This window comes from Phycodurus eques, chromosome 1 (genome assembly GCF_024500275.1).
Source record: "Phycodurus eques isolate BA_2022a chromosome 1, UOR_Pequ_1.1, whole genome shotgun sequence".
Lineage (NCBI taxonomy): Eukaryota > Metazoa > Chordata > Actinopteri > Syngnathiformes > Syngnathidae > Phycodurus > Phycodurus eques.
The window spans coordinates 1,932,625-1,960,344 of NC_084525.1; the positions used below are offsets into that span (position 1 = coordinate 1,932,625).

Sequence of the window (27,720 nt, forward strand, 5' to 3'; positions counted from 1 at the left end):
GGAATTAAGAAAAAAAAAATTAAATATCTTTTTTTAAACACATAACTCTTTTTGTGGTATGTAATTAAAAACGAAAAAAAAGCAAACGTTTTTCTACCTTGGGTTTTTTTTTTTTTTTTTTTTAGGCATGACTGATTGACCTGGATGCCAGGCCCAATAATGGGGAACGTGATCTGAAAGGGGACATGGGTGAACATTAAAAGAAGTGGGAATAGTTTGAGGTGATGCTGGTGGTCTTTGAAATTGAGGCTGCCGTTTTGATGATCGCTGGCCACAATGAACGCAAGCTTCGCAATTTCATCCACTGTTACATCGTAAATTATGAATATAGTTAAGTGTTGTTGTAAAACACGACGTATGGTAAACTGGTATATGTGGTATATTCGTATGCCGAGACTTGCTCGATGGGGAGGTACTTGATAGGATCAATTGATAAAACTACGTCACAATGTCAGCGATTTCAAACCCACTCGTTTTGCAGGCCTTGTGCCGTTTATTACCTTTGCTATTTAATCGACAAACGGCATAGATGTCAAACTTAAACCATGTCACGTACTCATTTTGACCTATGTTATGCGTAATACAGTAGGGGAAAAAAATATTCTGATTCAAGGTGACCTTTGAGAACCACGTGATCCCCAAATTGAATTAGGCAGCTCAAACGCTTGCGCCTCATGCTATGGCACAGCCTGGAGAAAATAGCCTATGTAAAGTCATGACTTGTGTTCATTTGTACCCCAGAGTCACCGCTTGAGGGTTTGGAGATGAGGCCATTGGACTCCTAAGCAGTTGCTGAGCTTTGAGGGCATATGTCACCCCGAGTGTTGTTTTCCTAATCAAGTTAATTTGAGGAAGTGCGGTGGGAAGCAGGCTGACAGCAGGCAGACTGCCAGTTCACGTAACGTGGGCTTTGGGCGGTCCTCCACAAGCGTAAATTGTCGAGGTAATTTGGGTCAGCGGGGTGTCGGAAGTGACTTGAGGTTGCTGCATGCCGCTGGGCTGTGACGAAATCGAGTATCGCCACACTTTTGCAAATTTGGTTTAATTTGATTGCGCTTTTCACTTCTCTGAACATTAACTGCTGACTTCGGTTGGAACTGGAATTCGCGACATCAGTAAGATAAAAATGTGATACATTATCAAACTTCACAAGTGCAAAGAAAAATGTTTAGTCGATGCTACAGGAGGTACAGAGTCGTAGAAAAACATAATTGCTCCTTACTGGCAACTTATTTCTAGGCAGAATTCATATGACTAAATCAAAACTGTCACATTTGCCAGTCCAAAAATTGTACATCTATCAGACAGGACAGAGGGACGTTCAGGTGCATGCATTCATTTCCCAAATGAATCACTACTCTGTATGACACTTAAAATGCACCAGATTCTGAGTTGAGAGGCCACCTTGCCCCTTTCATAAGTATTCAGGCATAGACAGACACGGCCCACGGGGTATGTCTGGTCCTTTATGTTAATAGAGTCTTTTCCTTCACTGATCTCATGCATGAATGTGTTAGAGCAAAAGGGGACGAGGGATTTCGATCAACGGTTGCCAGGTTAACAAAACAAAACAAAACAAAAACAGGCAAGGCAGTGCTTGGTGTGGATTGGCTGCGTCCCACCGAAGCGTTGGCTTGTAATGGACTTTTATTTGTGAGGTATTTCTCCCAGCCAGTTGGCCGCTGCAAGCGTCACCCGGAATGCGGCGATTCCACCGACTGCATAATACGAACAGGAACCATTTGGAATTGCACCTGGACCCTCAGGCATGAGGGTGGAGTCCAATTACCTACGCATGAACTGAGCAGCACTTACCTAAATATTCTCTAAGCAATTTGGCAACATGTTACAGGGCTTTCATGGGACTGCGCTCTCCCCACTGGTTTGCATGTTTCAGAACTTGGATAGTAGGTTTGCCACTTAATAATTTCCCAGGTGCTCACAATTTATTCCACGGTCAAGCTGTTGAGTCTCTTGAGTCTACTTTATATAATTTTTTTTTAGCACTCTTTAAAAAATTAGGAATTATGTACTCACCTTTGACTTTGTCGACACGTCATGAACCTACAGGGAACAGTCGTTTAGTTTCTTCGCCTCGGGCTAAAGGCATGATCATCATTTTCTTACATACGTCATGTAAGTATTATCGCCCACCTGTGTCACAGTAAGTTCCACCTCTGAGTTTTCGAGCGACTTCAGAGGCATGTTTTTCCAAAAGTTTCCGTTCACATTCCAAATTATATAACGTCAGCATCTGAATTCTGAGGTTCCACTCGAATCCGTTCCGGAGCCTTTCCGCTTATTGATTGTCGGGCCGAGATACAAATTGCGGTGACACATAGAATGTCAAATCCTTAACTTGTGTGGCGGTGCTGCATGTGGAGCAGAAGTCTTTAATAATGTCCTCACTTTGCATCAGCATCACATGGGACCAACGCTTCAGCCTGTGGAGCGACAACAACAATGCCTTGGCTGAACTGCCAATGTATTTGGCTGTGCAGATGTTCCCATTCAACTGTCACGTTACAGTCACGTTCATGAATAAAGGAATGACTGGCTGCTTTGGTTCATTTAGTGACAGAAACACAGATACATGCATGAGGCGTTGGGTTTAAGTGTTTGGGAGGGGGAAAAGTATTAAGAATCCCGCAGGACTATGTTGAGAATGCTCCAAAAACTATTTCCTCCAACTGAAAGAAAAATGAAATAAAGCTTCAATTTCTTACTGTGCAGCAAGAATTTTTACACTTGGGGAGATGTCTTTTCTTTTTCTTTTTCTTTTTTGTCCCTGACACGCTCTCCTATTAATAAATCAGGCGGAAATGTTGCCCCTCGGAGGAAGCGTGTGATAAAAACAGTTTTGGATAGAAATACTTTTTTACAAGGCAAATGGGAGACAAAGGCGTTATCGCAAGTTGAGGTTTCTTGCAAGTTTGGCTGGTGAACTCTTGCACAGGCCGAAGTTAAGCTGAAGCTTGCAGACTTCGAAAAGGGTTGCAGAGGAGTCATTTGCTTTCCAAGCTAGCCTGAATTCAACTTGTGCTAAACAGCTTACACGTTTATGTACACCTCCGGTCTCTCTCATTATTTAGCAGACAACGAACGATCTATATAAGCTCTCGGAAAACCCCAAACAAGTGCACGGTCAATCGGTGTTATATTGACGATTAGCACTTCAGGGGTTATCCCTTTTCCCCCAATTCAACCAGAAAATACATTGTTTTTATTGTTTTCTATATAATTACAGTTTTCCTCACTGAATCCTAATCAATTCTCTGGAGAACAGATTGTCTAGGACGTTGATGCTTATTTCATATCGTCTTCGCTAAACAGAGAATAGCATGCTCATTGTGTCTGTCAGTGGTTGATATAACGTGTTGCTCACAAATCACTCATAAGGCCCCAAGCATGCTAAGGTATGAAGCGATCTAATCCCATCATGTTCACACTACTGTTCGACAATCGAGACACTTAACCTCCACACATTCTGACAAAAAAAATCCCACCAAAAAATAAAGAGCCCAAGAATGAAGACGTTCGTCACTCTGAGGCTTCACTGGCAATTTTTCATCGAGATTTATTTGCTGCTCTGACCTGTAGACGCGACACGTTTGGCAGAAAGATCCATCCTTCATGGCTGAGGGCTCTGATGAAAGTCGCCTCTCGCGTGCTTTCGATGCAGGAGTGCACACCACTCCGACCGCGAGACTTCAATCTAATACTTCCATTGAATCGTGAGGTTTCAAAGAATCGCTCGAGTCGGGGCGGCAGGCGCCGATGAAACGACTGTTCGGGTTTCCTAAAATCCTGAACAACTCGGGTCGCGTCTGCCCCGCCTACACCCGTCTTCCGAGAACTGTCGGTGCAGAATCCAGCCTTCGTTTTAATGAAGCTGTGCTGGAGTGGAAGCAGAGAGACTGGAGCCGACACCTCTCTGTGATGTTCACATTTCATATCTACCTCTGCCCAGGAGCTCGCCGTTTTTAAATTATTAAGCAGATGCCTCTATCTTCTTTCTTTTCCTCATTATTATTTGTGTATTATTTCTGTCTCTTCTCGATATTTTTTACTTTCTTTGGGTGAAGCCTCTGAAGGAGCACATTGGGAATGTCAATCAATTCCGCCGTTTACGTGGTTGCGCGACCATTGTTCAGAGGCTGTTTCATCTCTGCTGTGCCACAGGGCAGCATTTTTTTGTCTTGGCTTTTCTCCATGCCACCAGTTTGAGTAGACCCCTCAAAGATTCAGAATTCATTAGGATAGGTACATGACAGGAAGATGAAGCGTCGCAGAAAACAGCGTGGTATTGCGTAGTCCCCTGTAGATTCCTTTTTAACAGCTCTCAGTGTAGCTCTACTCGAACTTGTGACCTTTGCCTGTTCTAACCCAAGACCATTCTCCAACCTCTGCGTGATATCACCAATCCCCATCACTGTTTCATTCTAACACTCTGTCTTCTGGGTTGTTGGCCTTCAGATCTCCACACGCCAAGTCCCTGCTTGGATAATGTGTGCCATCACGGCGCAGTGTGCGTGGTCAGAAACGATGAGCCCGTGTGCGAGTGCCTGGAAGCCTGCCCCCAAACGTCAGACCCTGTGTGCGGATCTGACGGCAGCAGCTATGGCAGCCCCTGTGAGATGCGAGCGATGGGCTGCGCTCTGCAGAAAGCCATCCGCATCCAGCATAAAGGACCCTGCGGTGAGTGTCTGCATGTTAGACTGACAGAACAAAGACATGCTGGGACCTCGTTCAGAAGCTCCGAGAATCATACGTTATGCTGTCGCTTTGCATAAAATAAGTTTGTGGTGTTTTGTACAAATTTGTACTGGATTTAGTCGACTGATACAGTATTTTAGCTGTATCGTATGTCATTTCAAAAGGATGTCATATATGTTGAATGCAAAAAAAAGAAAAAAAGTCACGATGAGGTTAGAATTTGTCTAACTCGTTAAACTTACAATTGAGTGTGATAAAATATCACACCAACATGACAATAATTAAAGGTTTTGTTGTCTATTTGAACATGTCAAAGGTTTAGAATGTTTTTATTTGTAGATTTGTTGATTGATTGAATGTCTCTTGTAACTTGAACTGTTAATTTGCTCTGTACTTCCATTTCAGCGTGAACTCACACACTAATACTGGCCTCTCATGTGCTTGTGAAGTAAAAAGTACAACAACAACAAAAATCGGCATGACCACATTACGGGCAACCTTTCATTGCTCAGTGGCTCTCCGTACTGTGTTTTTATGTCGCAAAAGTATTTTCTGTCAAATGGCTGTCTTTTGTCGTATTAGATACTAGAGCAGCTTCAACTACCAGAGACTAATTCCTTGTGTGTTTTTTACATACTTGGCAAATAAAGATGATTCTGATCGATATATATATATATATATATATATATATATATATATATATATATATATTAGGCTTTACACGATCAGGATTTTTGGGGCCAATCACCGATCAGCGAGTTTAAAAAAACGATAACCGATCACCGATCCGATCACATGATGGAGCAATGTGTCTATTTAATTGACCTGTTCATTTACTGTATATACTTGTGTACTTAATTGCTCCAAAAGATTTTTTTACAATAAATAATGTATCTTCGTGCATCTATTTATGCCAGTGAGGCATAGTGACAGAACAAATGAACGGTCTTCTATTAGATGGCACGAAGTACGTACTGTAAGTAATGTATCCACTTTTTGTGACATTTTTATTTGTTGGTGTGCGGTGAGATTTTTCAATTGTAAAATATGTTCCTTGGTTCCATAAACGTTGGAAATCCCTGCTCTAGTCAGGTCATGTATTCTAATCAGTCAGAAATAACAGGACAGAAATAATGGGTGCTAACTTACTGTAATTCAATTACTTTATTGTAATTAAATTACTTCACACACACCAAACCTTTAGAGCATGATTCGGCAGAACCCCTGCTTGTTCGCTTACATCAGTTAGTGCTAGCACTAGCTTGCTAGGCTACACAAGGTTTTGGTACCTGCTTGCAAGCCTTTTATCGTATTAAAAGTACGGGAACATACCTCAAGCGAGCCTTAAACGAACGTCCTGTCCTGTCCTGTCCTGTCCTGAGCAGCGGTGACCACCACCACATGTTTTTCCACATTTTGTCAGCGCTATCATACAGTCGGCGCTATCCACTCGTGTTGTCGTCGCCACAGTAACGAGTCTATCCGGTCGAATTTGAGTTGACAAGATAAAGCCCAATGATTGTAAAAAAAAAAAAAACGGGATTCGGTGGTATCGGAATACAATATTTTATTGCAGTCGTCTGACATAGTGCAAACGTGAAACAGCAAATTTGTCTTGTCGTCTGATCGTGTTGTCTGTCCCACACCGCCGACATGTTTTTTTTAAAATAACTTTATTGGCCGTCAGATATTTACAGTACTACGTCAAAAGACACGCGACAAGGCCAAAAATAAACGAGCTTTTGGATTAAAATATACTGTGCACAATGGCGACGCGGAGTAAATCTCTTTTGCGGAGTTGATCAATGACGTCATTGATCGGATCGGCGAATTATGACAGTAGAACCGATCAGCCTAAAATGCTAATTAATATCAGTGTAAAGTCTATTATGTATATATATTGCCACTACATGCTTACGGATGTAAATGATTTCGCACGATGCTCCTCTCACATCATGTTGCATTACAATGTACAGTTTCACAGTCATGCAACCTTTACGGTGATTGATCTAAAAAAAAAAAAAAAAAAATGTAAAAAACACGATGTTCTCTAACACGGGCCAAACTCTCGGCTCTCGGCTCTCAGCCCTTCTGTAGACTTAATGCTTTCGCTGACCTTTAAGTGCCGTGTTGCACTTTAGTCCCAATCAAAAAGAACACAGAGCTTGTGTGTAATTGACTACATGAGTCACTTGGCATTATCTGGCTGTGTCGGTGCATCAGCTAATCATTAGCACACAGGGGACAATGGAGTTTCAAGTAGAACAACTATCTACAGCTCCACTTTGCAGACACACAGTCCCAAGAAGAGATTTACAGCTTGTTAAAGCTACTCAGTGAATACTCTGGATGCCATCTTGGCAGGCCAATTATCCCACAGGCTCCATTGGTGATTGAGTATTTTCTTTCTTTTTTTGTGTGTGTGTCCTCTCACTTCACACACACACACACTGAGCTAAAGTATGGCACTTATCGTGCGCTGCACCCTACCTCTTCACCCTATCTCACTCACTCAATATCCCGTTTGCAGCGTTTTACTATGATGGATTTTTGCTCTGCATATTTTGAAATGAATATCTTGTTGGATAAAGCTGCAGAGGGCCAACCGCAGGGATCGATACAGCAGGATTACTCTCACTTTTCAGGTGTGACATCACATTCACCTTAAATTTGGAAGCACTTTGTATGATTGTTTGCTCGAGCGCTTGTTTTTTCAACATGAGGACAAGTTTGATGTTTTCCCTGCACAGAGTAGATAGAGGGATTTTGTTGGCGAGGTCTAACATGGATTACTCCTTCAATGCCTGCCTGTGTAGAGCCCTTGAATGGCGCTCCATAAATGTGAACTTTTGTCTCTGGTATGATGGCAAGAAGAAGTGAAGCTAGCCCCACTGATGGGCCGACAGATTGACACATTTGGTGCCACGCCACTGGTAAATGACATGTTTCTGCACTCGTGAATAATTGTTTATTTGACAAAGCAACAGCCCAGTGTGAAATCCAGCCCAGTGGATGGTTGGTTCTTTGCTTTTTGGCAGTAGAGCTGTAAAAAAATGCCGAGCCATTGGTTTGCCAGGAATTAGCCATCTGCGAAACGATGGCCGTTATCATATGATTTATTTTTGGGCTGTTTGCACAGCTTTATTCAGTCTAATCACAAATGATTTCCTGTAATCCCAGTTAATTATAACAGGCTATTTCCTCGACTAACATTGTTTATGATGCAGAAACGGAGAAGCAGAGTTCAATTTACAAGTGGAAGCTCAGTTGACGGACAAACCTGTTGACGAACAATTTGATTTTCTGAACAAAATTTTGTAAAATTACCTCAGTTCACGCACGATTTTGGCATAGCCATCGAAGGCTCAGTTGGACTTTTTTTTTTTTTTTACATTGGCTATGTGGCTTTTTCTGCCACACAAATATTACACATTTCAGCTATCTTGATTTTCTGCTCTAAATTTGCCATCAGAATGGTGCTAAAATAAGCGAAAACTGCTCGCGATATTGCCTAAATTTATTACGGTTGAAAAAATGAAGGAAATAACGGCTAAACATGGTAATGGTCTTCACATTTGTGATCCTGCTGCACAGTTTGGGTTGGCAAAATCTGCCATGTGTACTATGGTACTACTACTACTACTACTACTACTACTACTAACAACTAATAATAAGAATAACAATAATAAGAAGAAGAAGACAAAAAATCAAAGTAAAAGAAAAAGAAGAAGAAGAAGCAGATGAAGAACAAGAAGAAGAAGAAGAAATGTGTTGCTCCTTTCTCAACACCCAAAGATACTTAACATACAGGCGCTCACAAACAAAGCAGCAGGTTAAAAAAGCCTTGGTGAATGCAGCGGGGGCGGTGAAGTGAGAAAGTCTTCGCTCCGCTAGCGACGGCTATCTGACAGCTAGCGAGCAGGCTCAAGAAAGAGGCGTCGGTCCCAGCTGACGAGTGTCGCACGCTGATTAGAATTTAGGTAAACAAAATTTCCTTCTGGGCCTGGAATGAATGAATTGCATTCCCATTCATTTTTATGGTGAACATCACCGAGGTTTTTTTAAAGGTTTCGGAGGTTCCGTTGTACACATTTTTCCGTGCGCATTTTAGTCATCTAATTATTGATGTAATGTATTCATGTAATTGCTGACTCTGTAATTATTTACTTTGTACATACGTAAGATGATGTGGAAAATACATAAGCAGCTTTCCATTAAATATATGTGTGTTTGCGCGTGCGTGGTGTGTGTTTGTGCACGTTAGACTCCAATATGATTGTATTTCCTTCCCCGAGGGCTGTAAAAAATAAAAAATAAAAAATAAAAAGTTGGTTACCCTTACAACTCGGGTGCAACCTTAGAGCCATATGAGTGACATCCGTCATTATTCTTAAGATTTTAACTCGACAATCCCAAGCGCCCCCTTAAATCCGCTCCCCTCTGGCATTTTTAGCGTTGGGTGACCTCGTCGCCTTGTCTCGGTGGGCTGAGACAGGTCTGCTTGGTTAATAGACATCTCAGCGGGATATCACGGTCCCCTCAGGATAGGGTTCATTCGTGTAGTTTTAGCAAAACAGATAGAGCTCACATGCCTGAACGATGTGAGAATAGGAAAAAATAACAACCCGCGCCACACCAGATTTTGTTTCCCCCCTTCTCACACATTTTAGAAATGACACAAACAGTTGAATGTGGTATAGAAGTCACACCAACAGCAGGAAATCGGAAATAGTGGCAGGGAGGAATAATGAACAGGCACAAACCATAGAGAATTCCAGGTATGTTGTGGTGGGTAGCGGGAGACAGTTAATAGGTGGTCACACTTATTCTATAGTTTGGTGTGGACCACAACTAACGACTTCAATCACAGGCTGATAGTTTTATTTCAAATCCACTTCATTAGTATGTTTGGGGAAATAATCAATACTCTGTCAAAGACTTGGGCCTTTCCAGTGTATCAAAGAATTATGTAATTAAGCTTTTGGAAAAACTATATCCAGACTCATATTGCAGATTCATATGCATAAAAAAAACAGGGTCAAGTCTCTCTGCTGTTTTTTATTCCGAAATAGGGCTGTGTCATAATTGATGGCAATTCTGATTCGACTTACTTGTAATATGTTGTTTAGGGTCAACAGTACATCTCGTTGTTTCAACAGATGCGCCTGGATGATTGCATAGCTTTTAATGTTCTTTTATCTGAGGTTTTGCTGTGTACAAATTCTCCCAAATGAGTGAAAACAATGCGCTCAAATACGCCTGACAGTCAACCAATCACCGTGAAAGTCATGAAAACGAGTTTAACTGCTCTTCCGTTGCAATGCGGCTGCCCTTCATTCCGGAATGTTTGTGATGCAAGTTGTATTGAGGGCCCGTCGTCTTGGAGAGTCAGCTGAGGGGCACAGCGGCTGATAAAAAGGCAAGGTCGCTATCGGGACACACACCTGATAACGGACAACACTCACCGCCACCACTGCCTGATTTGTGGCGGCGCTGACCTGAGTGCAGCTATAACGACAGCCAGCTCTGCTTCGAATACTTATTTTTTGAACATATACTGTAACAATCATCCCGGTTTATCGCTAGTGAAACTGTCCTGACCCACTCGAGATAGGTAAAAATCTGTGAAATAGAGGAAAATATAGTTTTACCCCTCCATTTCAATAGCTGTATCTGGCTACCATTAAAAATTCTTCAAAGCCAGTCTATTCTTTCAAAAGCTCTCGAGACGGATTGATTCAACGTATCTTGTTTTGCAGAGAAAGTTCCAAACTTGGACCAGTTATTGCGTTTGAGCTCATAATAGAGGCTAGGTCGTTCTAAATGTCCTTCACTAATGCCAACACTGCTCTTGAGAATTTTTAGGACTTTTTTATTGATTTATTTTTTGATTGATTTCCCCCCCCGAGCAATGCCCTCAGATATGAACTTCAACAAAGTTACATTAGATCTGGAAAGAACATTTGTTTTTTCCATGACTTGTTTTTTGTATCCATAGCTCTTTGACAAATGAACAGAATTTGCCTCAGACAGACTCTGCTTGCATGTTCCCATCGATGTGAAAACTGCGCACGTCTTTCCCACTGCATTGACTACACACCCTTTTTTATTACAATTACAGGCCACACACTGACTCTGATCTAATTTCCTTGTAGATGAGACCTGTGCCAACTGCTCTTTCGGTGCGATCTGCGATGCCCAGAGCGGACGGTGTGTTTGTGCAACAGAGTGTGTGGAGTCCCACCAGCCCGTATGCGGCAGCGATGGCACGACCTACAACAGCGAGTGCGAGCTACACGTACGGGCCTGCAAAAAACAGATGGACCTGCGAGTGGACAGCCAGGGAGAGTGCGGTAAGTAGCGCATGCTTTTATTCATTGTGGCAAACTGAGAACTGATTATATATGAATCACTTTGGGGGGAAGAAAATAGGATACCAGGATTAAAAGATTAAAATAGTGGTGTTGTTCATTACCACTAACTTTTTAAGCAGACAAATGCGAAAACCCGGACAGTCCAGTTGGTATATTTACTTATCAACAAAAGGCATGCCCTGGAAAAGTCTTAATAATGGTGAATTCTAAAATCATTGAAAACGCATGAACTGGAATGGCACTCAGGAGAGTGCAGACCGATGCCAAGGCCTAAAGTCCTAATTTGCATCATCAGAGAATTGTACAGCATAGAGACTCTCGGCCTGCGTCTCGGTCCTTCGATTTATTTAGTTATCGTTATTCATAGCAGCAAGCCACATACTGTACCATGGCAGGACTATTTCACTGTGGCACTGCAAATGGCCTTTTATCTTATTCTGCTTCCATTAGCTTTGGAGATTCCAGCGAAGCGTCTCCATTCGTTTGCAGGATTTGGCATTTTTTGGGCCAAAACTAATCTAGATTTTATTTGAAACAATCCCATCATGATGATCATTAAAGTAGAATCCTTCTCTGGACCAATTATTTGCACGACGTATACTGCCTGCCTGCCAGGTCTACGCAAGGCAAGACAAATTTACGTGTATAGTACCACATTTCATACACAATGTAAGTACTCTGTGCTTTACACCATTAAAAGCATTTAAAAACAAGGAGCCAAACACAAAGTACCAGTTCATACAATTAAAAGACAGCTTACTAAATATACTTAATAATAAATAAATAAAAAATCCATACAGTGCAAGAAAAATCATTTAAGAAATGGAAAAGCTCTAAAATGCTCAATCATAAGCATGAAAACAAATAGTTTAAAGACATTGAAACTTGGGCCTCATTTCACTTCTGTTTGCAGCTAAATGCTGGTTCACCATGTTTTCGTTGGACTCTGTGTTCCACGCTAGCATTTCTTTTATGTATTCAGGACCAAAACCATTTTGTGATTCATAGATCAGTAGCAGAATTTTAAAGTCAATTCTGGAGCTGACTAGAAACCAGTGTAGACGTTAGAACAAGAGTAATGTGTTCTGATCGCTTTGTTCTGGTCAGAACCTGAGCTGCAGCTGGTAAATGCTCTTTTGGGAGAGTCCGGTCAAAGGTTTAGGTCGGGTCGAGTCATTTAAAGTAAGATTTAAGGACTATTACTTTTTTTTTCACAGACAATGCATGTCTCTTCTCGTGTGTGTTATTCAGAAACCTGTGGCAACACTGTGTGTGCCTGGGGCGCCCGCTGTGTCCAAAGTAAGTGCGTGTGCCCACCATGCTCGGGTGAAGCGTTCTCTCGGGTGTGCGGAAGTGACGGCACCACCTACGAGAACGAGTGTGAACTCCGCCTCTCCTCGTGCGTGCAGAAGACGAGAATCGACGTGGCGAGAGCCGGCAGCTGTGATGAAGGTAAGGAAATGGAGTTTCAAATGGCATCATTATGCTAACCAATCTGCCGTTGAAGATGTGTAAACATCGTAATCAGCTGACCTGAAGTACAGTAGTCAGTCGTTTTTTTTCCTAATGGGCTCACGTGCCGCCCGCCGCACGCTAATGAAGTGGCATAGAGAGAATGTGTCGGAACCTGTGTGTCCTTAAATGAAGCTCATCATGAGGAATGTCAATTAACTCTGGCTGATTAAGGGTTTATTACTGATTATCAATAATTTTGACACGCTTTGCTTTCTTTTGTTGCGTGAATTCGGAGATTCAAGTTTGCATCTAAAAATATGTGGAAAGAAATAATAGGAGCCCAATCCATCAAAGATTTTATACTCAATTTAAAAAAAAAATATTAGCTCAGTGGGATCATTGATTGTCTTATTGACACTACGGGTGGGCAATATCGTCTCAAAATTATGTCACAATATTTGAGGGAAGTTTGCCATGACAATAAATATGATGACATGGCAAAAAATTACTCAACAATGTATTTGTGATCGCTGCTTCTTGACAACAGCATTTTAATTGCACACACTATTTAGGTTTAGGTGGACCGGTTGGGCATGAGCGGCACGGTGGCCGACTGGTTAGAGCGTCAGCCTCACAGTTCTTAGGACCCGGGTTCAATCCCCGACCCCGCCGGTGTGGAGTTTGCATGTTCTCCCCGTTCCTGCGTGGCTTTTCTCCGGGCACTCCGGTTTCCTCCCACGTCCCAAAAACATGCATTAATCGGGGACTCCAAATTGCCCGTAGGTGTGAATGTGAGTGCGAAAGGTTGTTTGTTTGTATGTGCCCTGCGATTGGCTGGCAACCAGTTCAGGGTGTACCCCGCCTCCTGCCCGATGATAGCTGGGATAGGCTCCGGCGCACCCGCGACCGAGGAGAAGCGGCTCAGAAAATGGATGGATGGATGGATGGATGGTTGGCATGAGTCATATTTGTTTGAGTAAATAATAAACACATAAATAAATAATTATAAGAAAAAGTATTTTCAAAGAGATATGAAACGTAGACTGTGGCGATGACGTTCAAAGCATGACAGTCTGGTCCATTTATTGAGGGAGGAGGCATTGACAGCATTGGCCCTGTTGTCTGTTGTTACACACACCTGTTTGTGTTCTTGTGGATGCCATGACAAAAGAAAGTTTCACCAAAAAAAAAATAATAATAATTTTCAGTCTGAAATGGTATCATGTCTTTGGCCATTGCTTACTGTATACAGACCCTTTCCAAATAACTACAATATCATGGAAAATTTCTTTCCAGAATTCCATTCAAAAAGTGAAACTTTCATAAATTATAGATCCACAATTTAAACAATGTCAAGTATTTATTTGTTTATTTTTACATAATTCGGGCTTCCGGCTGTTAAAACCGACAAAATCAGGAATTCAAAAAACCGTGAAGAAATCTGCCCAAATTTTGCAGGCCATAAATGTTTGAAAGTCAACCTTTTCTGAACCGAAATTTGCATGTATCTGTTTAACTGCTCTTCCTTCATTTGTCATACAATTTCACTAGAGCCTCTTATAGCAGATGACCGTCAATTTGTTTGTGCTGTGACTAATACAGTGGGCCATTGTTTGTGACTCATTTTAGAAGCCCTTCTATCCAGTTGCTCTTTCCCAGTGCATTTTACAGAGTTGTTCAGCCTGTCGTTCAGTTAGTGGAGTGTCGTGTTGTATGTATGAATTAGATCTAATTCAGCGCGCAAATCATATTTGTGTCAGTGCCGACAGAGCCGGGCGGCGATATCACATTCCCTTCCTGAAGCGCGACTCTGTGGGGAGCGACGAGCTATCCTGTGGCTGTCATGCAGATGGTGGCACGCCGTTCCCCTTGTGGCTTGTGGGTGATCACAGCGAGCAGAAAATGTGTGAAGGGGAGCAGATTACACCTGCCAGCAGGAGGCTTGGGTGGTAGCTGCAGAGAAGAAATGAGGGGGCAGGTGGAAGATGGTGCAACTAGACTTAAGATGAATCCACTTACAGTTTTACAGCTTGCCACGATCTTTCTTTTCTTTACTTTTTCCCACTCTTTTTCCGACACCCTCCATTTCGTCATCCCCTTAGTCTACCGCATCGGCCGGGGGCCTGTGAGGCGACTCGCGATGCCCAATCCCCTTGTGGTAGATTTAATATCATTTCATTGACTGAGCGAGTGACCTGTTTTGTATGTAGAGCATGAAGAAATGCGCAAGTGTTTCCCTTCGCGCCACACTCTGGCATTTATCTCCCGCTCCATCCACATTGTCTGGTAGTGGCCCTGCATCAGGCAGACAGACCTTCGCCTCCCCCGAGGGCCCCCAGACTAGGTCGTGCTGCCTGATGGCTTAGTTTTTTCAATTTCATTCTACGCCTAGTTCATACTGTCCCCGAGCATCCGCCACTTTCCATTACTTGCTGATTTTCATTCAGAGGCTTACACAATAGAATCGCCTACTCTTGTCTCGCACCATTTTGCACTCTTCTCTATCAAAAAAATCAAGCCCCTCGGGAAGAAAAATGATACAGACAGCTCTTGCGCTGGATGTGATCGATAGGTTTCCCTGCAGGGAGAAGACAAAACCAGTCTTTCTTGTTTGGCCTTTCAAAGCCATCCATCAGAAGTGCAGTATAATCATTAGTCTTGTTTAGGTCTTAGTTAGCCTGTCAGTCACTCAGTCAGTTAGTTAGATAGTTAAACTGGGCATAGACTTTGCAATTTACATTTGATTGGAGGCTGATTCCTGGCCACTAGTTTTTGAATCTGGGTCAGTATTTACAAGCCTTATAAGGCATAATCGGTTATGCAGTGTACAGTGGGAAATGGAGAACGATCGGCAGCTGACGACCGCCGGATGAATTTCCGGCACAGATAACACAGTTAGGAGAAGCAGATTGATTTGTTCTTAGCGTTGTATTTAGAATTAGGATTCAGAATCTACATAAATGTACTCTCCTTGATTTGTTTTGACACTCAGCAACATTTTGAAGCGACAACTTGTGTGAGCAGTCAAGCAGTGTCTCTCGGTCGGGAGACTGAGTACTGCACTTGTTAGCTTTGACTTTCTGTCAGAGGTGATTACACTTGTACAGTATTATAGTGAATTAGAATTTTTTTTTTGGTTTCTTGGTCTGTTAGTTGGTTGGCTGTGAGTGAGAATAGTGAAGATCGCAACACTGAAGAGATGTAAAGTGCAGGCGATGGTGTCAACTGCTAACCTCAGCCACTCGCTAGCTTGTGTGACAGTCAGTGCAAATGAAAAAGAAATGATCAGTCTATTATACCAATCTCATTCCTCATCGAAATTGAGTTTTTTCAATGTAATAAGATGGGAAATACAACCCCAATTCCAATGAAGTTGGGACGTCGTGTTAAACATAAATAAAAACAGAATACAATGATTTGCAAATCATGTCCGAACTAAATTTAATTGAAATCACTACAAAGACAAGATATTTAATGTTCAAACTGATAAACTTCATTGTTTGTAGCAAATAATTATTAACTTCGAATTTTATGGCTGCAACACGTTCCCAAAAAGCTGGGACAGGGTCATGTTTACCACTGTGTTACGTCACCTTTTCTTTTAACAACATTCAATAAACGTTTGGAAACTGAGGACACTAATTCTCATTCTTGCTTGATGTACAGCTTCAGCTGTTCAACAGTCCGGGGTGTCCGTTGTCGTATTTTACGCTTCATAATGCGCCACACATTTTCAATGGGAGACAGGTCTGGACTGCAGGCAGGCCAGTCTAGTACCCTCACTCTTTTACGACGAAGCCACGCTGTTGTAACACGTGCAGAATGTGGTTTGGCATTGTCTTGTTGAAATAAGCAGGGGTGTCCATGAAAAACATGTTGCTTGGATGGCAGCATATGTTTCTCCAAAACCTGTATGTACCTTTGAGCATTAATGGTGCCTTCGCACATGTGTAAGTTACCCATGCCATTAGCACTAACACAGCCCCATACCATCCCAGATGCTGGCTTTTGAACTTTGCGTCGATCACAGTCCGGATGGTTCTTTTCCACTTTGGCCCGGAGGACACGACGGCGACAATTTCCAAAAACAATTTGAAATGTGGACTCGTCGGACCACAGAACACTTTTCCACTTTGCGTCAGTCCATCTTAGATGAGCTCGGGCCCAGAGAAGAAGGCGGCGTTTCTGGGTGTTGTTGGTAAATGACTGAGTATGACCGGAGGCATAGTACCAACTGGTTACAAAGTGTCTTAAGGATAACAAAGTCAATGTTTTGGAGTGGCCATCACAAACCTTGATCTCAGTCCTATTTAAAATTTTGGGGTAGACCTGAAGAGGCATGTGTGAGCAAAGTGGCCTACAAACTTGGCTCAGTTACACCATTGTTTTGTCAGGAGGAATGGGTCAATATTTCTGCCAACTATTGTAAGAAGCCCGTGAAATGAAATCCAAAACATTTGACCCAAGTCATACAATCTGAATGCAATGGTACCAAATCCTAATAAAATGTATGTAAACTTTGAAGAAAGTAATGAAAATGTGTCGAAACAAATCTTTCTCCCATTAGTCTGGCATTTAGCAAATATAAATAATTTGGGTAAAGGTTTAGTCTGATTTCATGTTCAGACAGTTTTTTTGATACAGTGTATGTAAACATCTGGTTTCCACTTTAGGTAGGTAACCATCCATTATTTAATATACCATTATCCAGCAAAAAGTATGATTTTCACAGAACTCCAGTGGCTCTTTGAGTCACAATGAGAAAACTCATCTTTAGTCTTGCTTGACGGAACCAAGGGCGGAAACCATAAAACTGACCTTGTTTTCGCAGTGTTTTAATTTAGCAGTAATGAAAAATAACAGCGTCCCCGCTGTCCACCTTACAGGAAAATTTATCACCTGTTTAATTTCACACTCGGGTTGTCCTGGCTTTAGCGTCCTTTCACCACTCGGGAAAAGTGGCACGTGAGAGCAGCGCATAAACCTATGGTGGAGGTTAACGCTTATTAACAGACGAGATAAACTAGAATGTCATATCCTTGAAAAATCCTGTGTGAATGCTAAGAGAGGCGATTGTCATTTGAAAATGCCAATCCAAGAAATTAATTGAAGACTAAAACGTTGTTCATAGCATAACAATGCCCATATATCAACCCTTATCAGAATGGAAAACTGGCGTTGGTACCCAGATGGGGAGTTTCGGAATTTCTAAGTGCAATGCAGGTTTCTACCTCGCCTATCATACACACTCATTCCGAGTAGTGCTTTAGTTACCCGGTCAGTCTGATTAAATTTATTGGAGCTACAACAAGCAAATAGAGCCATTTGCTTTTCACCACTAAAGTCCGAGTTAATCTTGACTTTGACACGACGCTGTTTTTTTTTGGCCCTCACAGACGTGAATAACCTGACTAAAGTGGTCGAATGGATGTTGTCGCACTCATATTGTCTTCTAGTATTGCCTTGTCCATCACTTCTACGTGTTTGGAAACATCTTAGACAAAAACATCTTCCTCTATTATTGACATTGTCAAATGCTGAAAATGATGTATTTTCCCTCAGCCTGTTTTGTATGCTATTTACGTCCTCTCCTTGTCCTCACCACTGCATCTTAATAGCGCTCCCTTGGCTAAATAGATGGAGGGTTTCGACGAGATTCAGTAACAGTGACTGGATGGGCAATGCAGAGAGCTGATGTAGTCATCTTGGCTGGGCACGCATTAATTGAAAGGTTCTCCAGCTGCTGTGGTGGGCACATCAGAGTGCAAAAGCTAATTAGGACTCCCCGTTTGCTTTTCACTTTTCTATATTCCATTGCAGTGTCTTATCGCTTCTATTTATTTGTCTCGGAGAAGGAGGCTTGAGCGGAATACCAATTGGCTTCGTCTGCATTTTTCTTTTGTGTACTGCTTAGGTGGCGTACAATGGTGCAGGCACAAGTGGCCATCCCTGGAATGCCTCTGCTGTTATTTCATTCTCTTTCTGCTCAGTTGACTTGTTATAGAATGTACCTGTGAGAATGTCGTATAACTTTTCTCACAATTTAGATTGGAAGGTTCGAATTTGCATGATAGTTGGCAATACGCGAGCAATCTTATATTAAGGTTGCAGGTCTATTATGAGGCAAAGCTTGTCGCTACATGATTTTGGAGTGCATCTCTATGAATTTATGTGGATTTTATGGTATTTCATAGGTTCTTCCACGGCCAAAGCCCCACCGCTCCTGGTTTCCCGACAGTCAGTTTAATATTTTTTGGTGTATTCTTGCTAAATGTATGTGACTTAGGATTTACAAAACTGCTGTGTAAAAAGGTCACCAAAACAACCAATGTTCGTGGTTGGACGACAATGACATGACCTCAATTACATTTATTTGTATTTTTTTGTCATTCAACTGCATTTAGGAGCTTTTAGTTGGACGTTGCCCTTTTCTTTTTTGAACAACAAATTTGTTTGCAATGAAATTTTCTGTTTCCCTCTAGGGTGCTTCTCTCACGTACTCTCTCCATCTGACATTTCTCCCACATCTTTTTCAAGCCGACTCCTTTCATTCCCTGCCTTCACGCGCTTTCACCTCATCTCCCACAGGAGTTTTACTCGAGGTTTGTTGTTTCCCCTAAACGAGTCCCCCAACAGTCCCGCAGCTTCTCTTTCTCTCCTCTTCGTTGCCGTTTTTAAGACTTTGGATTTATCGCCGTGTGCTAAAGTTTATACAGCATCTGCAACAGCAGTTTTGTGATCCCAACGGTCGTGGTCATGGTCTGAATTATGGGGTGTTGTTCGACATATGGCCCACCTGAGCACCTCGTTGACTTGTACAAGTGAACCAATACAATTTCTTCCAAGGTCACTGTGAAGGAGCTACTGGGACAACTTTCTTAAGGGTCTTGGGAGCTTTAATTCAAATTGAAGAACACGATTAACTCAATGTTGTGTTTAGTTAAATTCTCATATCTGAAAGCAGGCAGCCATAAAGTACGCCTTCCCACTGTTTTTTTTTTCTTTCTCTGCACAGTTGGAGGCCACGCTTGTTTCTGTGGACTCTCTGAACTCAAACACCGTTAGTGGCAGGGGGCTGAATTTATTTCAAATTAATTTCCCCATTAAAAAAGTAGTATTAATCCACTCCAGGGGTTGAATTTAGGCTGTGACAAAACTCGTAACGATTGTACAGGTAATGTGTGAAGAGTTCATCTTCTTTAAACTGACAAATAGTATTACAATAACGTATTGAACCTTCCACTGATTGGCGGCCATCTCACCCGTGTGTTCCTATGCGACTTAGCAGTATGCCTGTGATAATTCTCTTGCAGACTGTGGCTCAGGAGGGTCGGGGTCTGGTGCGGAGAGCTGCGAACAAGACCGCTGTCGCTTGTTTGGAGGCTCGTTCGACGAAGATGCCGAAGAAGACCGATGCGTGTGCGATTTCACTTGCCACACTGTGCCGCATGTCGAGGTAGTGATTGTTTCCCTTTGAGTCAATTCTGAAATAAATTGATGACCATAAATTCATTAAATTATCCTCGTGAGATGAACTCGGAATAAAATTACTGTTAAGTCATTGAAAAATATGTTATTACTACTATATGACTACCTACCATGATGTTATAAACATCATAGATAGCTATATATGGACATAACAGAAGTTCCCTGTTTTTTGTACATGTAGGTTTGCGGCTCAGACGGCAAAAGCTACAGAAACGAGTGCGAGCTGAAGAAAGCCAGATGTGAGAAACAAGAGCAGTTGACAGTTCAGCGCCTGGGATTGTGTGCAGGTCTGTGCCTCCTCTCAATGCATCGCCACCCTTCATTGTCATCGGCATCCCACCTCTCTCACTCGCTCATGTCATCCATTGATGGGGGAGGATTCGTAAAAGTCGGGGTACCGTCGTTGGAATTTAGTCGAACGAAAGCAAAGAGGTGGGAATTTTGCCATGGGGCCGGCAAGGTGACAAGTGGTTGGCACGCTTGCCTCACCGCTTTGAGGTTTGGGCTTCAAATCTCGACTCAGGCCTTCCTTCCTGTGTGGACTTTGCGTGTTCCCATGCTTGTGTGTGCGCTTTCTTCAGGTACACCGGTTTCCTCCCACATTCCAAAACCATGCAGGTTAGGTGAATTGAAGATTAAATTGAGTGAATTTGCGAATGGTCGTTTGTCTATATGAATGGTCTATGTGTGCCCTGCGATTGGCCAGCATCCAGTTCAGGGTGTACCCTGCCTCTCTGGGATTGGCTCCGGCTCACCTGCGGGCCTAATAAGGATAAGCGGCGCAGAAATCGGATGGATGGATATCTTCAATGAGAATTTACAATAATTAACAGGAATTACAGGTTACTCAAATATTGTTGGAAAAGGTGCATCATGATTTTGTCATTTCATACAATAGAAGTAATCCAAATTTTACTTGGTTTGATTATTTGTTATCTTATTTTATTAACTTTACATCCCCATGGTGTAATATACCTTGACTTTGTTCCTTGTCTTTTCATTTCAGCCCTGCAACACAACTGGACAAACATTCATTCTCCGACTACTCTTCCGATTTTTCATAATTTTGCTCTCACTAAAAGCTCGGGATATACCGCGCCACTGTTTGTATGCGTTTGTCAAGGAGACAACAGCCATTTTCCAATCTACAGTACATGATTTGTACTTACTGTCGTACATAGCGTGCACACTGTATAGTAAGTACCCTTGGCTTCTGATTGGAGGACCAACGCCCTCTCTTTGTCTCCAACTAAATGAGTTTAGATGAGTCGGATCGGCCGCTAAACCGCACGGGTCGTCGTCGTCTTCTTCTTTCCAAAGTTATATGGAGATCAACGTTCTGCATGTGACTGGAAGCGGAGCGAAGGCCACTTAAGGGATTTCATGTGATCATTTCAGCCTGTTTGATTCCCCGTGGGAATCAAAGAGAGTAAGATGGAGAAAGAGGGGAAATTGCCGGTGTTTTCACACCCATCCCTTGAGATTGTTCTGCTTCCTGAGCTGGCCTCTTTAGGCTCTGACTGTCACGCTTTTCTTCCATCCACGGATAATCAATCCCTTTTCCAAAGAGCCCTCTACGGGCACGAGAGCGCCGAGCTCTCCTCTCCCATTGGCCAATGGTATGAAACTCGGATGTTGGGGAATTTCACTGGCCTTCGCATTAGCTGTGTAGGGAGAAACTTCATTTGACCTCAACAACTAAAGAAGCATCGAAACATGCTTGGCTTGGCAGCGCATGGAAAGCCAAGCTGTGTTTTCGGTATTCCAAAGAACACTTTTTTGCGGAACGTGCCAAAGGTTTTCGTCAGCTGCATTTGCTTTTTATTTGAACCCATCCTTATAACTTGCAAATCCGTATTCAAGATTTCTGAAAAATTCACTTGTTACTAGTTTAGTTTAAACAGGCCAACAAGGAAATACCGTAGAAACGCAAAAGTCAAACCAACCTGGTGCTTTTGTACAATTTGAAATATGACTAAATATATGTCGAAGAAATACACCTCTGAAGTCTCACAAAACTATGGAGTTTGAATCTGCATCATGCCAGCTTTTTTTGTTTGTTTGTTTGTTTTGTGGCACATATTCCAAAACGAAGAGCGCACTTAACATGTGGCGTTAAGAACAACATTAGAAGAAGACTGTCCACAGCAAATAAACCTTCAGGGTGAAAAACACCATCTGCTTCATCACTTGAATTTTGTAAAATAGAATAAGATACAATAGACATTATAATTCACCATTGTTGTAGAAACAATGGAAAACAATATTGCACCATATAAGTATTTGCTCTCTGAATTATATACAGAATCAATACATTTTGAACTGCACAACAGAAACTACAGTATACAGTATGTACTGTAGATCAAGGTGCATGGAGTCAAAAGTTTGCCACAGGCCTGGAATAGGAATCTAACATTAAGCATACAGCATGCAAGGCATCTGCAATGCACCACAGTGTGTTATTATTTAGTATGTTTTAGTATTGACGAGTTCCACTTGAAAGAATTTACGGTATCTGCTCGAGGGGTTGTGTCTAAATAGTAGCGACAACCCAGAGAAAGCCACGCAACAGACCTCGACAGGTTGTGGGGAGCATCACGGGTCACGGTGCAAGCGCGATTGGGCCAGACAATGGCAACTGAACAGTGAAAACCCTTGAAGGGCAGGACGAACATAAGAACCTAAAAGTTCGACTTGACTTAATAGGCTCAGTAGAGATAGCGGAATTGAGCTGAGGAAAGTGGCAAGTGAAATGAAGTGTGACCAATGCCCATCCCCGGCGCTGGAAAAGCACTGGAGAAAAGGAGCGAGCCCAGTCGTCACGATTAGGCCGAAGCTCAAATTCGCACCAGTAACCAGTGCGGTTTATGAATATATAAATATACTATATCTTCAGCCAGCCCAACGGCAAATGGGCAGCATTGAGAGGGAGAGATCTGTGCTCTCTCTGTCTGTACCACTTTGTCTCTCTCTTAAAAACTAGGCACGAATCATCGGATGGATATTTCGAATGATATTTTGGGCTTTTAATTTGTTTCCTAAAAATAAGTGGGATGGGTACCAAAGACTTAGATACGCTGCGTAACAGGAAAACTACGACACTTGCTCGTACGGTCGGACGTGCTCTTCAAAAGGCAATTCATCTTTCGATGAAAATACTTCACTATCAATCACGCAAACTGGACAAAAATATTCTTGATTTATTATAGGCTTAATGTAAGAAAACATTTGCCTTCTCGCAGGCGCAGCAGTGTGCAAATCAACATAATTGTTTTGATTGCTGGTTACGTTTGCACGGGCACAGATTTCTACTACTATAAAGCGTACAGAGACTAAAAAAAAACATTCAAACATTTGTAAAAGTTACCATTAATACGATAAAAGTCATCTAGCAGCTGTTTTCATGCAACACATGCCCAGCCACTTGCTGCTAGGCAGAATCCATATATCTGAAGAAAAACTACCCCATAGGCCAAAAATTGCCGTTCGCTCCCACAAGGCCAAAATGTCAAACGAGGGGCTGGCAGTGCCGTTCAGGATCAGGAGACACATGATGGAAAATTACACTGCATTGATGAGATTAAGGATTCAAAAATTGTGGACCATTTTTTCCAAAAATGTTGCAGTTGAATCACTGCTCTATATCGTATCGGGGAAGAAGAAAAAACCCACTGGAAAACAAATGAATGATTCCGGTCGGGGCACTTGCCATTTTTCTTGCTTAATTATCATCCTTTTTTGGAATGTCTGTTTTTATGAATGCCGGTTGCTCGGTTGAAGGCTGCCGCATCCTCAAACAAAGAAGCGCCACACAAAATGAAGGTACAGAGAACCTGTCTGGCAATCCCACAGTATTACTGTATGTAGCATGTCTGACTGTTTGAGGATGTGGAGATGGCTGAAGGGCGGTATTTTCAATCCTGTTATATCCGACAGGAACAAATGAAGAACATGTCTCCAAGTAGGTAGTAAATGTCAGCTGCACCATTGTTTGTTTTCGCTGTGTCATTTTTACATGATACTGGCATACATTTCCCCCCCCCCCCCCCCCGGATTTTGAGCCACTGTCGAGGAAGTCGCCAATCGGATTTTTCATCTAAAAGCCGACCAGTAGCCCCCCACCTTCTGTCCCTGCCCCTTGAGCCAATCTCATTGTTCACAAAAAAGGGACTATAGCGATCGTGTGACTGTGGCGTTCCCCCTACGCAACAAATTATTTGTCTTCTTTCACTCACGGTCACATGCCTCATCCTCTTTTTCCCTTTTGTTTCCCACCCCATCTGTGATTTCAGCCACATCGCCGCCCGGAGCCCACCGAGTCCCGACACTGCTCTCTGTCTGTGTACGGCTGCTGTGCCGACAACTTCACAGCCGCATTGGGAGTCGGACTGGCTGGCTGTCCAAGTGAGTCCTCCTCTATATTCTGCTGTGCCCCTTTGGCTTTTGTTGTTTTCACAATATTATATCATCAGATCAAATTATGTCATCATTGCTGTTTGTGTGGTTTGGTAGCTTTTCAATCCGGTATATGTGCAATTTACTTCGGCATTTGGTAAAACAGGTCGACGCGCATCCTCCCAGCTCAGGTAAATGCCGAAGTGCACCATGACAAAGCACTCGTAGGAACTTTAAATGTCTACACTGTCCTTTGCTTAACACAAGATGTCACCACAGAGCCCTCACAGAGGACAATATTCGGTCAATGTTTAGGCTTCGTTCGTGTTTATGTATATCATCCCATATTTGTATACATAAAGCATATGCGTGCATTTAACTTTTGTTTGACTGACACCTTGAAAACAACCCTTTTGGCAAATCTTTTTCTGACAGAATAAGTGCGGAAGCAATCTTGTATTTGTGGGTTTATAGAAGAAAAAAAGAATATTTGGTATATAAAAAAACATCAACATTTTCCAACATCAGCTCTCCAATAGCAAAATGTGGGCGGGGTTTTGAGTGTGGATTACTTATGTATCATATTAATTAAAAAATAATCGAAGACGCTTGATTCTCTATTTCCAGACCTTTTTTCTCATTCTAACAATGACAATGTAAATAGTCTGTTCCGGCCGGAGTCAAGCCTGTTAATTACTTTACAGTCAATCGTGGTTAAACAAATTGAAAAATAGATCACGCACTGTTCATATTAAAACAATTAAAGCACTCTTGCAACTATGTGCAAATAACATCCCAATTGAAGTAAAAGTAGATGAATTACATCACTGACAAAAGATGCCTTACTTCAATTAGTCGAAATTAATTACAAGAGAACTAAGCTCATGAAACCTAATGTCCTTGACGATAGCTTTTCCAGTCGGTACAAAATAAAAATAGAAAAAGGAATCTGTGCACGTAGGACTTCCACGTTTGGTGTAAGGTGGCATGTTAATTTCCAGTCGCCATAGTGACAACGTGGGAAACGTTAAAACTCCCTTTCGATGTCATTTCGACTTTGGAAAGTACTAGTATTACACAACCCCAGGTTAATAGTCATCTATCTACTGAGCTCGTTTGTCAGTCAGATAACGTACCAGTAGCTTGTAATATAGTTACCATGGAAACCTTTACGGTACCTAAGCCTTACACCGGAAATGCTCAGTGCGTTGCTGTGCATAAGGTCCATTGAATTAGGAAAACCGCAACGATGAGTGTCTATTGTGAACTCTCGACTGTTGCTGTGAGTGTGGATGAAAAACCCAATTTGAAATGGGGATAAGCGCAGATTTCGGTGAGATTTAGACTCACTCTCTTCGCCATCTATTTGCGGAACACCGAGCCTTGCTTAAATCCACAAACTCTCCATTTGAAGTAGCGTGGTAGGAGAAGTACCTGTCATAAACAACGTATTGTTGAGGAATTTATTTTGTCCTTGTTGTTGTTGTGTTGTCCTCAGGCACCTGCCAATGTAATGTCTATGGCTCCTACAAGGGTACATGTGACCCAGCCACGGGTCAGTGCTCTTGCAAGCCGGGTGTCGGGGGGCAGAAGTGTGACCGCTGCGAGCCGGGCTTCTGGAACTTCCGCGGCATTGTGACGGAGAACATGAGCGGCTGCACACGTAAGCCTTTCGTTTGGGCGTCTGCCATTTTGAATGCCCAACTATCACCTGAGTCACACATGTGTCAGAACATTTCATTTCGACGTTTCTGTCGAAAATAGTTGGGTATCTCAAATACCTGCCCGACCGTCAAGTGTGAAATTGCACAACAAGTCAATCTTTTGTCAGCTGCATATTTCCGAAATTGATTATGTAAGTGAGTTGTTCTGCATTTTGCTGAATTGTATCGACGCAGTTTGGCTAATTTACATAATACCATTGCCACACCGAACTTCTCCGCCCGTGACGTGCCAACTACGCTGAGCAAAGATCCTCGCTCGCTTAGTCCCGAGGCCATAGCGCTCCCCCCGGTTGTCATGGTAACAAAAAAGCACTCTGTGTTCTCTCTGGAGATGGGGCGCAGTGTGAGCACCACAGAAAATGAGCCACTTCATTTGCTCGAGACAAGACTGCACCCTTAAAACTTTCACTGGATATGTTGGTGTGCCTTTTTATTTATTTTTGCTTTATTTTTTATGTTCTTTTTCGTTCATGACTACTTGTTGACGTGGCCAAAGACACTCTTGTAAAGGAGATTTTTCATCTCAATTAGGCTTTCCTGGTTAAACAATTTCAAATAAAAAATGAAAAAAATCCAGCAAAGCAAAATTGGGACAGAAAAGGGTGTCTTTAAATCTCGATCTTTGCGTTATTTTCATAAAGGCATGGCATAGACATGTTATTAAGGCACCTGAGAAAAATATTGCGCCTCCTTTAAAAATGTAACAATTGAAACCACAGCTTTAATACAAAAGTACACAAATTGTATTTATTTATTTTTTCAAGAACACTATCGTTTTGTGGCCTGGTCAAAAGTTAAATTTGGGCATTTTCATTTATCCATGGATTCTTTCCAAAGCTTTTTAAAATGATGACAAATAGTTTTTAAATGTAATGTTCACTTTGGATTTAAATATGTAATCACAACCATCTTATTGGAATTTACAAACGACTCCCTAATGTCTTTGTTTAGGAAAGTCAACATAGTCTTGTCCAACCGCACTGAATTGAATGAACATCCATTTGTATTGAAGCAGTCCGTGTCGGCCCCCGTTAATCCTTGTGATTTCCTGCAGCTGAGGTGTCAAAGTTCAGATGCTTCCAAAGCCGCAGATCATTTCTAGTCAACAAGCTGAGATGTTCCTCAGCCTCCCTTGACAAGGTTTGCCTACAGCAAGCATTGCAGAGGGATGCACGCCAAAACTCGATCCCGCAAGAGAAAGAAAAGCACACGTCATTGATTTCAGGAACAGGACAGGATTGTTGTTGCCCGCCAGGGTGTTTGTCTTTGTCTGTTTCTTGTCTTCCTCTGTGGCCTCTCAGCCTTTGTGAGTTGCAGGACAGTTGCTGTCCTTCCACTTAATTGCTCCACCTCTTTAATCAATCTTTTCCTCTCTCCTTGTCCACGGGCAGCGTGCAACTGCGACACCAGCGGCTCCGTGCGTGACGACTGTGAGCAGATGTCGGGTCTGTGCTCTTGTAAGGCCGGGGTGAAGGGCATGAAGTGCAATGTGTGTCCAGATGGAAGCAATATGGGCATGAATGGCTGTGACAAAGGTAATACAGAGGCAATTACCAGAACAAAATTGA

General features: G+C 42.3%; 1 protein-coding gene across 1 annotated transcript in view; it reads left to right on the forward strand.

Moving 5' to 3' along the window:
- agrn (agrin) overlaps positions 1-27,720 on the forward strand; it is a 248,631-nt gene that overhangs the window by 157,443 nt on the left and 63,468 nt on the right. The window contains 8 exon segments of the mRNA XM_061671858.1: positions 4,477-4,698; positions 10,872-11,069; positions 12,342-12,542; positions 19,859-20,001; positions 20,215-20,330; positions 24,337-24,437; positions 25,927-26,091; positions 27,544-27,687. Coding sequence (XP_061527842.1) covers positions 4,477-4,698; positions 10,872-11,069; positions 12,342-12,542; positions 19,859-20,001; positions 20,215-20,330; positions 24,337-24,437; positions 25,927-26,091; positions 27,544-27,687 — 1,290 coding nt within the window.